Source organism: Pantherophis guttatus, chromosome 1 (assembly GCF_059756535.1).
Source record: "Pantherophis guttatus breed Tessera chromosome 1, ASM5975653v1, whole genome shotgun sequence".
Classification (NCBI taxonomy): Eukaryota; Metazoa; Chordata; class Lepidosauria; order Squamata; family Colubridae; genus Pantherophis; species Pantherophis guttatus.
This window is the reverse complement of record NC_142063.1, coordinates 206,893,238-206,905,169: the sequence shown is the minus strand read 5'-3', so window position 1 is coordinate 206,905,169 and position 11,932 is coordinate 206,893,238. Positions and strand designations below refer to the sequence as shown.

Sequence of the window (11,932 nt, the reverse complement as noted above, 5' to 3'; positions counted from 1 at the left end):
ATGAATCCAACGAGGCTTATTTCCAAATAAACTCGGCTATAACGCATTGGAAACGGGAAATTGGATGTAAATTAATACCTTTCCCCCCCCCAACAATCTGGGAAAAGCCAGACTAATTGGGGGTGGAGTGGGGGAGGCAGGGGTCGTGGGGTCTGGAGACGCCCTCCCAGTCGCTTCCGTCGAATGGGACTTAGTACTGCCTTGGGAAAGGCCGAAAGCAAAGAAATTATTCGGCAAAGTCCGTTAAAATGAACGCATTTCACACTTCTCCAATTAACCTCCAGGCCGTCGAAGATTGGATACCTCTATTCTACTGCGGGATGGACTCCCAATTACGTAGCACCTGACAGCGCCTTAAAATGCGAATCCTGCGGTCTTGACGTTAGAAGCGACCACTTAACAGAGTCAGCTGAGTAGCCTGTCTGCTTTGGGATTTATTGGGAATCCATAGTCAAGTATAAAAATTCGCATACAGTATAACTAATAGTACATCTATGCCATGTGTCTTATACGTACTTACTAACGTTTTATTACTATCAAATTCTCTAGTGATAACAGATCACTAGTAGGAAAAGTTTGACAATCACTTCAACACCACAAACGGCCCTATTTACCCAGCAGTGGAAGTAACAGAGGTGCCATTTTGAAAACGAGTTTGGAGTTACAACCCGGTTCCCGGTCTGGTCGCTCAAAATGAAATTCCCCTCCGTTTAAATTGGACTCACTGAACTAGATTTATGAGCCGAAAGCTAGCCGAAACAGCGGAGTAAATCTCTTAAACGCAGTCAGCTACTCTGGCTTCCATCACCAAACCTCACTACTGCTTCATCTGTCGCTGGGATTACTGGAGTAGTAATATACTGAATTATCCAAGTGTTGTTTGTTTGTTTGTTTGTTTTTTCCTCCTCGCTTCTCAACCTCTCGAAGGAGCGACGGGAGCTGATTTATCCGAAAGGGCAGGAAAGTTGAAAATTAGATATCGAAGAAAGCGCAACTTCTGTCCCGTATTTCGGAGACGTTGATCAAACTAGTTGCACAGAGCCCTGGTGGCACAGCAGACTAAAGCACTGTTATTAATATCAGCTGCCTGCAATTACTGCAAATTCAAGTCTCCGTAGGCTCAAGGTTGACTCAGCCTTCCATCCTTTCAAAGGTAGGTAAAATGAGGACCCAGATTGTGGGGGCAATAAGCTGACTTTGTATAAAATATATACAAAAGTATGAAGGCTATTGCTTAACGCATTGTAAGCCGCCCTGAGTCTCCGGAGAAGGGCGGCATATAAATCAAATTAAAAAAAAAAAGAATTCCCGCCGGATGAATCCAATGGCTCTCCCAGCTCCCCCTTCCACCCGCCAGCCCTCCTTCGCAGCTCGAGGGGAAAATCCAGGCCAGCCTCGCCTCTTCCTCCCCCCTCCCCACCACCTCCCAAGGCGGCTTTGCTGCAGCGTCCAGCCGAAAGGATGGGACGGGATGCTGACATCCAAGTCTCTCTGTCCAACTTTTTGGCCAAGCGGCCCGCGCCCGGGAGCCCCGGCCAGCTCTCTCCGGCTGGTGTTATTTCCGACGGATTCGGTTTAAAAAAAAAACAAAACACCGGGAGGGGGAAAGAAACAGGAAAAAGGGGGAACGAGAAGGAGGGAGGGAAGGAAGGAAGGAAAGAAGAAGAGTTTGTAAAAACAAATACGTGACTCAGCGAGGCTGTTTATATTGGGGGCTGTTTATATTTTCCGCCGCTTTTTTTTTTTTTTTTTTTTTTTTGATTCTCCGCTTCGCCCGCCTCTCGTTGCCCCGCCTTTGCAAAAAAAAAAAAAAAAAAGCAGCGCCCTTTTGCCAGGCGGCGGCGGCGGCGGCGGCGGCGGTAGCGGCGACTGGCCGGCAGGGGGCGCTTGCGAGGGTCCAGCCAGCCGCTGCCGCCGCTGTAGTTGTCCTGGTTGGTTCGGCGTCGAGTTAACACAATGTTAAAAAGCGGCCGGGGAGTCCGAGGAGCCCTCAAAGCCCCTGCGCCAGCCGCTCAGAGCCCGCCGAGCCTGGGCTGCTACCAAACCGGCGGGAGGCCTGCGAGAGCATGCAGCTGAGGGCGGCCGCGGCGCTTTGCCTCTGCTGCCTCTGGAGCGCCTGCCGCCTCCGCTACGGGCAGCTGGACGCCGCGGTTGTTCGGCCTCCGGCAGCGGCCGGTGACGCGGCGGTGGCGGCCGCCCCCGGCCTCTGGAAGGCAAAGCCCGGCGGGCGACTGAACCGGGATGGAGGCGTCTTCGAAAACGGCACGGTGGTGGCACCGCACGACTACATGATCGCGCTTTACCGCCGCCTAGCCGCCGGTCAGGATCCACCCCGGCCTGAGGGAGAGATCAACGATGTCCCGGGAAGTCGCCCCAACACCGTCACGGGCTTCGTGGATCAGGCGCGGGCACAACCACGAGGTGAGCGAGCGAGCGAGTGAGGGAACCAACCGCTCGGAAAGCCCACCGCGGGCGCACCCACCCACCCACCCCCCTTATAAAAAGCGCTCTGATTTTTGGGCCGAGCTCTATCGCGAGCGGGCCGGGTTTGCGCGCAGGGCTGTCTCGGGAATGCGCTGCATCCAAAACGCGTTGCGCCGGAGTCTCTTCTCCTCTTCCTCTTCTCCTTCTCCTCCTCGGGGATGGCGAGTTGGATTGGCTGGGTTGGAGTATTTTGACGGAGAAGAGAGATGCTCCCCACCCCACCCCGCTATTTAAAAGTGCTCTTTCTGTCTAAACTGGGTCGGTTTGATGGTTGGGGTGGACGGGGGGTGGGTGAGGAGAGGTCGGTAGGCTCGCGAGCCGTTTTGGTTTAGCTCTGCTTCGGGATTTTGTTATAAATGGGGGCGATGGATTTGGGAAGTTGGGGGGAAAGGAAAGCCCCGTCGTCCTGTTGGGAAATAATTAGCCTCGTCCGTTCTTTTTCGCCGTCTTCTCACCAATTCTTTGCGGAGTGTGGAAGTGTTTGGTTTTGCCAAAAGAATGAACCATCATAACGAATCCAACTACAAGGAATCGACCCCGCGATACTAAACCCCAGACAGAAGCTGTCTGAAAAGTAACTTTCCCTACTCCTCAAATTACTCCCCAATTAATCGGGTCTAATACAGAAGATCGATAGGATCCTTCCTAATCTAACCCAAGCTAACCGTGTCACCCCTTTAGACTAGAGTCTAGGATTTAATGATTTTTGCAGGATGACTATTTTTGTGATCTAGACTTTGCGACAAAAAAAAAAAATGATTTCACGGTTTTCAGTTTCCATATCATAAACGATCTTGAAGCAAAGTTCCTTTAAACATTAATAACCCAAGGAGAAAATTACTGCAGACAGACCGAGCCTGGGCCAAACTGCTATAATTCGAAGATAGGGGATATGAAATGCGGTGGTGGCCGCAGAGGACAAATAAACCAATAGCACTGATGTTGTTACCTAGTTTGGTAATGATACGTCTGCAACAAAAGCTCCGGAGAGCAGCAAGGACTCGGCCATTAATATTGTTTGTTCTCAGCTTCTAAATCACCAAACAACTCAAAGTGTTCCCCTATATGGAGTTTCTGTCCCGGGCCCAAAGTCGAATCGAGCCTGCAGATCCCTTTTGAAGAATCTGAGGTTTGGGGGATCAGCGAGGTGCCCGCATGTGATAATGGCGCCACCTTAGAAGTAAAACTGGGCTCAGGTGACTGAGTTCCTGGTTTCACGACTGAGAAATCGTTTGCTCTTTAGGGAGGAAAATTGAAGATCAGAAAGATCGGGGGAAAGGAAAAGCAAAGCTGAAGGGGATTCAAAAGATATTGGGATTTATTGAGTCAGGGGGAAATGTGGTTTTCACTGTAACCATTTTTGGGGGAGGGGGTATTGAGATCAGATGCAAAGTGGGGCAGACGAGGGCGACTCCCAGCCTCCCTTTCCCTTCTTGCCCGGTAGGCGGGCGGCTGCACTGAAGCCAACCTGATTCCTGGAGTAGAAGGGGCGAGAGGCTGACTGGCTGAAGCGACGGATGGGGCAGGCGCGGGATGGAGTGGGTAACTATTAACAGGTGGAAGGCCACGGCGGGTGGGAAGAAGCGAAGGTCGGAACGGCCAGGTTTAGGAAACTCCTTTCAAATCCCACGACCCCGACACGTCTGTGGCTTATTCGATCGCCGCTCGGGCAGGACTTCCCAGGCTGCTGCCCTCCGTCTCCTGCTCTAGCGGCTCAGCACACTTTTCCCCGCCCGGGATAACCTCAGACAGCCTCTCTGCGGCTTTTCCTTCTTCCCGGGACTGGGTTGGCCTGCCTTGACAGCAAAGGGGACACTCGCCCGCCGAGTCAAGACAACAGAGTCCTTCCTCTCTCTTGCTTCCGAGGCCCTGCTGGGCCCCCTCGGGAGTGTGTGAGAGAGAGAGAGAGGGGGGGGGAGAGAAAACGCTAGGGAGAGAGGGGAAGAGAGAGAGAGAGAGCGATAGAGAGAGAGGGAGAGGGGGGGAGATGGATGGATGGATGGATGGATGGATGGATGGATGGACAGACGGACGGGGAGAGGGGAGAGAGAGAGCGATAGAGAGAGAGGGAGAGGGGGGAGATAGATAGACGGACGGACGGACGGATAGATGGACAGATGGACAGATGGACAGACGGACAGGGGGAGGGAGAGAGAGAGAGCGATAGAGAGAGAGGGAGAGGGGGGAGATAGATAGATAGATGGGTGGGTGGGTGGGTGGGTGGATGGATGGATGGATGGATGGATGGATGGATGGATGGATGGATGGACAGATGGATGGACAGACGGACAGGGAGAGAGAGAGAGAGAGACCTTTGCGAGATGTTTGCAGCTGAACTTCTTTGGATCGCTTAAGCTCGGTCGGAGCCCTTCGTGGGAAGAGGGAAGCGGGCAAGGGATGGTTAAGAAAGGGCGGCGCGGCTACCTCGCTGTTTGATCTGCCTCCCTGCCGGTGGCGGCGGGACTCTTGCTCCGCCACCGCTGCCAACCCGGGGGTCGGGGGGGGGCTTGTCACCTTGACTCGAAACGGCGAGCCAATAGCAAGAGTGTCTCGGAGCGCTGATCCGCGATTGGCCGGTCTCTATAATTAGCCGGAATTGCAATCCAACCGGAGAAGAGCACTTTGCAGCCCAAATGAAGGGAACTCAGGGAGGGGACAAGTTAAAAGTTGCCCGCTCTGAATTTTCCTCTCCTAAAGGCCTGCGCACCTTTTTTTTTTTTTTTTTTTTTTGCCTTTTAATTCTGGCTGCCTTACGAACTTGGGTGATTTATTGCTATGCGAATTCGTGGCGAGGTTTTTTTTTTTTTTTTCTCCAGAGTTGGACGCTGCGGGTGACTGAAAATCACTACGTATCAAAAGACGGAGAAGAAGGGGGTGGAAATGAAAAGAGAATGGGGGGGGGGAATCAGAGATTAAAACTGCAGGAGTAGATAGAACTCTCCGACTGCTTTGAATATTTCCCCATAAGCGTCGTCTTTCTTTTCTTTGGCCTGAAAAGACACCCAGGCCGTAAAAACGCTTCACTCGCCCGAACAACTTCTCGATCCATCCTCTCTTTTCTGACAAACATTTATTCTAGTTTCAGCATTCGGCAGGAATGTCTTCCAAATGATCTGTATTGGATGAAACACCACGTGAAAACAATAGAAAAGGAGAAGGGAAGGAAGGAAGGAAGGGAGGGAGGGAGGGAGGGAGGGAAGGAAGGAAGGAAGGAAGGAAGGAAGGAAGGAAGGAAGGAAGGAAGGAAGGAAGGAAGAGAAAGAAAGAAAGAAAGAAAGAAAGAAAGAAAGAAAGAAAGAAAGAAAGAAAGAAAGAAAAAGAGATGGCTAGCCAGCCCACCAACCCTACCAGATGAAACTTAGTCGCCCGTTATTGTAACTGAACCAAAGTCAAAGGAGAAACGGGTAGAGGGCAACACTGCCTTGTAAAGATGTACCGCTGGGAGGGAGAAAGGCTCTTTTAAAGCTACAAGCGACTCCAAAGAAAGGTTTAGACAGAGTGACTGTCTCCTAGGTTCTTTCGGTTTGTGTTAGGGGAGCAAAGGTTCCCCCAACACCCCCATTAGAGACGAAATGAAAGATCTCAAGTAAGGAGAGCGGGGTTGTCGGATCTCCTTGGGGACGCGGGACACGGTGCGCGCTTGAAACGCCAGCCTTCCACAATTTATTTATTTATTTATTGGTTCGATTTATATGCCGCCCTTCTCTGGAGACTCAGGGCGGCTTACAATGCGTTAAGCAATAGCCTTCATACTTTTGTATATACCTGCTTAGTAGGGCTTTTTTTTGCCCCACCCCCCCAGCGGTGTTCTATTTTATACAAACCTGGCTTATTGCCCCCATAATCCGGGTCCTCGTTTTACCTACCTTAGAAAGGATGGAAGGCTGAGTCAACCTTGAGCCTGGTGAGATTTGAACTTGCAGTAATTGCAGGCAGCTGGTGCTACTTAATAGCACTTTATTCTGGTGCGCCACCAAGGCTCACAATGCCGTCTGAGTCACGTGGGATCTGCGCCCACAAATTTCCTAATATTGGTGTTTTTTTTTTTCTTCCCTTCAATCATGTCCGATTCTCCAAAACTGCTTGGACAAGTCCTTGCAGTTTTTTTGACAAGGTTTTTCACACGCGGTTTGCCATTGCCCCCTTTCCTAGGACTGAGGGAGAGAGGTGACCCAAGGTCACAGAGTTGGCTTCGTGCCTAAAATGGGACTAGAACTCCTAATCTTCCGGTTCTAGCCCAGTGCCTTAACTACTACATCAAACAGGCTGTTTCCTAATGAATAGGGTTGGAAAAGGGGGGGGGCGTCTGATCAAAGAGCCCTCTTTGTACCGGAACGCGAGGCTGCCTTACAACCTTTGGTCCCCGCAATTGGAGAAGGTCCCCGATCTACATCTTCCACGTGCTTGGAAGATACAGATCGGGGACCTGCATTAGGTGTATTGTAACTGATCATCCTTAGAGAAATATATCGTGCCTACGCGTGGATTGGAATCTCTGCCAAAAGAATTTTTAGCTTTGTTTTATATTTGTATTCACAAACGCAGGTCCTATGAATCTTCCGATGAAGGACCACATCATCCGATAAAGTTCATGTTTCTGTATGTCGGCGAGAAGCCGCCGAGGATAAATTAATGGATTTAGGAGGACGTGTGACTAGAGAATCTAAGATAGGGAGATTGTGGAGTTTGAGCTGGTTGAATTACTCTTTCGACCTGCTATGATCTTTTGATGATTTCTTTTTTATTTGTTAATTGCACAGAATCATTAAGGAGTTGAGTGATCACAGAAAAAAGAATTTTTTTTATAATATTGTTGATTCAATTAGAGAAGGCTCCCTAAATCAAGGAAATTAAACTGATTTGCGCGATCCTTCTAACAGAAACAACAGCAGTGCGAGGGGTATTAGCTAGTTTATGTTTTGTCTGCCCTATTTTTATTTATTTTTTTATTTCTAACCACCCGAATGTTTTTCTGTTCGCTGATTTCGGAATAAGCCTCGTTTAATTCAGTGACTGGGACTTACATCATTACTCCTTCTTTTATCGCTCGGAGAAAACAATAGAAACGGGAGGGAATCACGGTTGTGTTTAGACTTCGCAGGCTGGCGTACCCTGGCAGGTCTCTTCTGAAGAAGAAGAAAAAAAATCCAAAAACAAAAAACAACACTTTCTAAAATATCAGAATGTGCTTTTAAGGTTAAGGACAGCACCTGCAACTACCTACAAACCCCAAAACTCTTGTATTAAGACCTACCCGATCTTTAAATAGAGAACACATTCATCTAAAGGTCTCCAGTTGCTGTTGTCAGTTAGCTGCTTAAAAATATTATTCGGGAGCAGTTGGAGGACTCCAACTCTCATTGAACTCCACCAGGATGGAGGATGAGACTTGTGCTCCTGCAAATACCTGGCCACACGTCTGTACCCTGAACTTTTCACTTTAGTCAGCAATCAGCAATTTATGGTCTGCTCTCCAAGCATAAAGTGTAACAGGCGACTGTGAGTTTGGATGAACTGTGAGCAACCCCGAAAGAAAGTCGGGGTGTTTTAGAGGGCACACCAAAGGCAGCTTCAGTGGATCGAGCTGCAGGGGAAGAATATCAGGGCAGGTTTGATTTGAGTTTGGTCCCGATGCTGCAGAAGTAGGAGTCGAGATTTCTGGAGTCCTGGTGGCTTTGAGATGCCGCGGAGGCCCCCTAAGGCCGTGGTTACTGATCCTAGGGCCTAGGATCCTTGCTTAAGGATAGCTCAGCATCTGAACCAAAGGTGCTTTCTCAAGAGGCAACTTTTCAAGAAAGTCCAGTTTGAACAGGAACGAGGGAGGCTTTACACAGCCTCAAGGGCTGCTTGGTGACGATGGGGATCGCAAGTCTGGCCGACTGAAGATGAGATAGCCGTCTGCTGGCTTCTCCGGTCTGCGCGCCGAGCTCGGCCGCGGGTGCAGAGAAGGCAGGAGACGCTACTCGGGGAGCGCTGGGCGAGCGGAATAATAGTCTGTGACGCTCTGAAGGGCTCTGGTTCGTTCTTTGCTGCCCCCGCCGCCGCCTTCCCCCTTTTTCTCTCGGGATGGCCACCGCTTGCAAGGAGAGGAGACTTCCAAAGAGCCAAGCAGGAAAGCCTCTTTCGCAATTCATCGAGTTCAATGGAGGATGCGAGGACCAGACACAGGACACCCCGTTTCAAATCTGTTCGGATCGCCAAGTTGGCGATCCCGTGAAGTGTGGGAATCGCCGTTCCCAGAATTCCCAGCCAGCAGGGCAGACCCAAGTCATCCATCCCCAATACACCGGGTGGTCCATAGATCGGGAAAGGAAGATGCTGATTCTGACCCGCAGTCAGACGTGCAAGATTTTCTGCGGCTATTTGCTTCAGCGGTTCTATGCTGGCTCCCTGTTCGGGGTGGCAGAAACTGATTTGATTGCTCTTGTTGGGAAGAAAGAAAAATGATAAGAGGCTTCTCCCAGAAGCACCCAGTTGGTCACTGCAAGTGGCCAGTATCGTCATCTTTCAATCAATCCATTAACAAGCCCCATAATTAATGAGTGCAGTGGGCCCCATCCTCCAGCTATGAAAGATCCAGTCCCTTTGAAATCCAGCGGCTTCATGGGCCTATGTAACTATGGCTATGTTGAAGGAATTTGCCATTATCTCCTCCCAGAATCTACCCTCTTTCTCCCCCTCCCCAATTTCCTGATGGTCTCTCCCACAAATACTAACCAAATCTGACCCTACTTAGCTTCAGGGGTAAATTAAGGTCAAGTAATACTGCCAGGTACTGCTGAACTACAATTCCCAGCAGCTCTAATTAGGATATTTCAAGTGAGCCCTCTGAGAACTATAGCTCAGCAACATTCCGAAGGCCAGAAGTCCCTTGCTTCACTGCTCACCTTACTTGGCCACGGGTGGTTCATTTTATCCAGCATTTGGGGAGGTGGCTGAGGGAACCACATCCTACAGTACTGTTGAGAAAGCCCATATGAGAATCTTTTTTTTCATTCTTTCATTTATTTTGCCTCTTCCTTCCCTTTATTTATTTTAATGTTAGGGTGTATATTTATTGCAACATCTGGTTACTTTAATTAATCCCAGGAAAAGTTCATGTCTGGTTTCTAACATAAACGAGCTGAGATAGGAAGGGGATTCAGATAGGTCACCTCCATAAGGGATTAACTCACTCAACACTATTCTCTTCCTCCACCTTCTCTGCTGGAGCATTTAAATAAAGAAAATGTGCAAGTAGGCACACATGTGAACAAATAAAATGATCCTTGACAGACCAGGGAAATGTTTAACTTGGCTCATAGCAATAAAGAGGGTGGGTAGTGTGGGAAGAAAAACATGGGCCCATTTCTCTCCCACCCCCCACCCCCACCAGCCCATTCCCTACTTGGGCTGGGAAATAAATGCAGATGCTTGCTGTACAGTTCTTTCAATGTCTCTTGACCTGTCAAGGGTGGAAGATTTAAGGTGGATCATTTTTATGGGCAGATCTTCTCTATCTGAACTTTTGAAAATTAGATATGATTTCAGCTCCCAAATTATTCTCCTCCCTGCATATATTTTTCAAAGCCATTTTGAACTCCTTTTCCATATTGTGTTGAGACATTCTGCACATGCTGAAAAGCACGATTTTAACGCAATTTCACCTCGCTTTATGGGAGAACAGTGGATTCAACTTATTTTGCAACAGGCATTAAGTATGTGGTCTGAGTTTCTTTGTAGATAAGAAACAAGTCCCGCTTCTGGGGTGATGGGGGTTCTTATCCGGGGGGAAAAAACTAGAATTTGGGGCCCCAAAAGCTTATCCAAACAGCAACTGCGTCCAACTGGTCCGAAAAACTGGTGGGAATAAAGCAGGGAGCAGGGAAAGTGGATAGCCCAGCTGGCACTTAAAGCCTTGGTAGACAGGGCGGGCAGGCAGGCAGGCAGGCAATCCCTTTTGGTACAGAGCCAGGGGGACGGTGCCGCCCTGCTCTTCGGGCTCAACAAGGCAGCTTCCACCCATCCATTTCTCTTCTCTTCCAGACGACTCTTCTTGGGAAGCCGGGCAACAATACCTCTTCGACATCTCTACCTTGGCGGAGGCGGACGAAATCGTAGGGGCCGAATTGAGGATCTTGCGGAAAGCCGCCGAAAACAGGAGCTTGGCATCGTCCCCGGAAGGGATGCTCCATCGCCTGCTGATCTCTATTTGCCCCGATCCAACAGAAGACCGGGAGCCGGGCCTTTTGGACTCCAGAGCGGGAGATCTTTTGGGCTCCGGCGACGCTGCGCCCCAGTGGGAAGTCTTCGACGTCTGGGCAGCCTTGAGGCCCTGGGCCGAGCCAGGCGGCCGTCCCCAGCGCCCGCCCGCGCTCTGCTTTGGGCTAAGGATCGTCTCGGCCCAGACCGGGAAGCTCTTGTCTCCCCGGCAGCTGGGTTTCGGCCGGGAGCACCCATCGCAGCCCCACGAGAGGGCCCTGCTGGTGGTCTTTTCTCGCACCAAGCGGAAAGACAACCTCTTCAAGGAGATCCGCGAGAAGATCCGGACACTGAGCGGCGGCTCCGAGCTCCCGCTGGGGTCCCACGAATTAAGCCAAGGCGCTCTGGCCAAACAGAAGCGGCGGAGGCGGCGGACGGCGTTGGCGGGCCGGGCCGCCGGCGGGCGAAACCAGAGCAAAAAAATCAGGAGCCGGTGCAGCCGCAAAGCGCTGCACGTCAACTTCAAGGAGCTGGGCTGGGACGACTGGATAATCGCGCCCCTGGATTACGAGGCGTATCACTGCGACGGCGTGTGCGATTTCCCGCTGCGCTCCCACTTGGAGCCGACCAACCACGCCATCATTCAGACGCTCATGAACTCCATGGCGCCCGAGTCCACCCCGCCCAGCTGCTGCGTGCCTTCCAAACTCAGCCCCATCAGCATCCTCTACACCGACTCCGGCAACAACGTGGTTTACAAACAGTACGAGGACATGGTGGTGGAGAGTTGCGGCTGCAGGTAACGGCGGCGGCCACGTGGGAGCCTCGTCTTCTCTCTCTCTCTCTGTCTGTCTGCCTGCCTGCTCCAGCCTCGCCCCTGGCGGGCGCGGTTCCCACCGAGCAGGCGCAGCCTTCGGAAAACCCAGCGGCCTTCGGGTTTTGGGCCTGCACAGGGACACCGCGCCTTCTCCGCAGATTTCCTTGCAGGGGAGAGGCGAGGGTTGGCTTCAGCGGTTCTGGCGGAGGCGCCACCGCCTCAGAACTGAGCGATGGGGTTTGCTTGCCTCTCTCGCACTCCGACGGCTTCCGAGGTTTGGGATTAAAAAAAAAAAAAAGGCCACCGAACCGGCACTTTATAAAGAAACGGGGAGAAGGTTCTCTTGGAATCACCTTCCCAAGAAGTCTCCATGGAAGGCTTGTCTTTTTGGCCTACCTGGAGATTAGCTGACTTTGACAAGCGTCTTTCTTAGTCGTTTTCCGACTTTTC

The 11,932-nt window shown here is 50.9% G+C and overlaps 1 protein-coding gene across 1 annotated transcript; it reads left to right on the top strand.

Annotated features, from left to right (window-relative positions):
- Positions 1-2,066: 2,066 nt before the first annotated feature.
- Positions 2,067-11,560, top strand: GDF7 (growth differentiation factor 7). The gene is made up of 2 exons (XM_060689299.2): positions 2,067-2,421; positions 10,510-11,560. The coding sequence occupies exons 1-2, from the start codon at positions 2,067-2,069 to the stop codon at positions 11,466-11,468; spliced, it is 1,314 nt and encodes a 437-aa protein (XP_060545282.2). The 3' UTR covers positions 11,469-11,560.
- Positions 11,561-11,932: the final 372 nt, after the last annotated feature.

Bases quoted from the DNA above. Each gene is read 5' to 3' on its own strand.
- GDF7 (XM_060689299.2), top strand. From the start codon at position 2,067: ATGCAGCTGAGGGCGGCCGCGGCGCTTTGCCTCTGCTGCCTCTGGAGC. The intron at 2,422-10,509 runs GTGAGCGAGCGA...CTTCTCTTCCAG, and splicing joins GGCGCGGGCACAACCACGAG to ACGACTCTTCTTGGGAAGCC.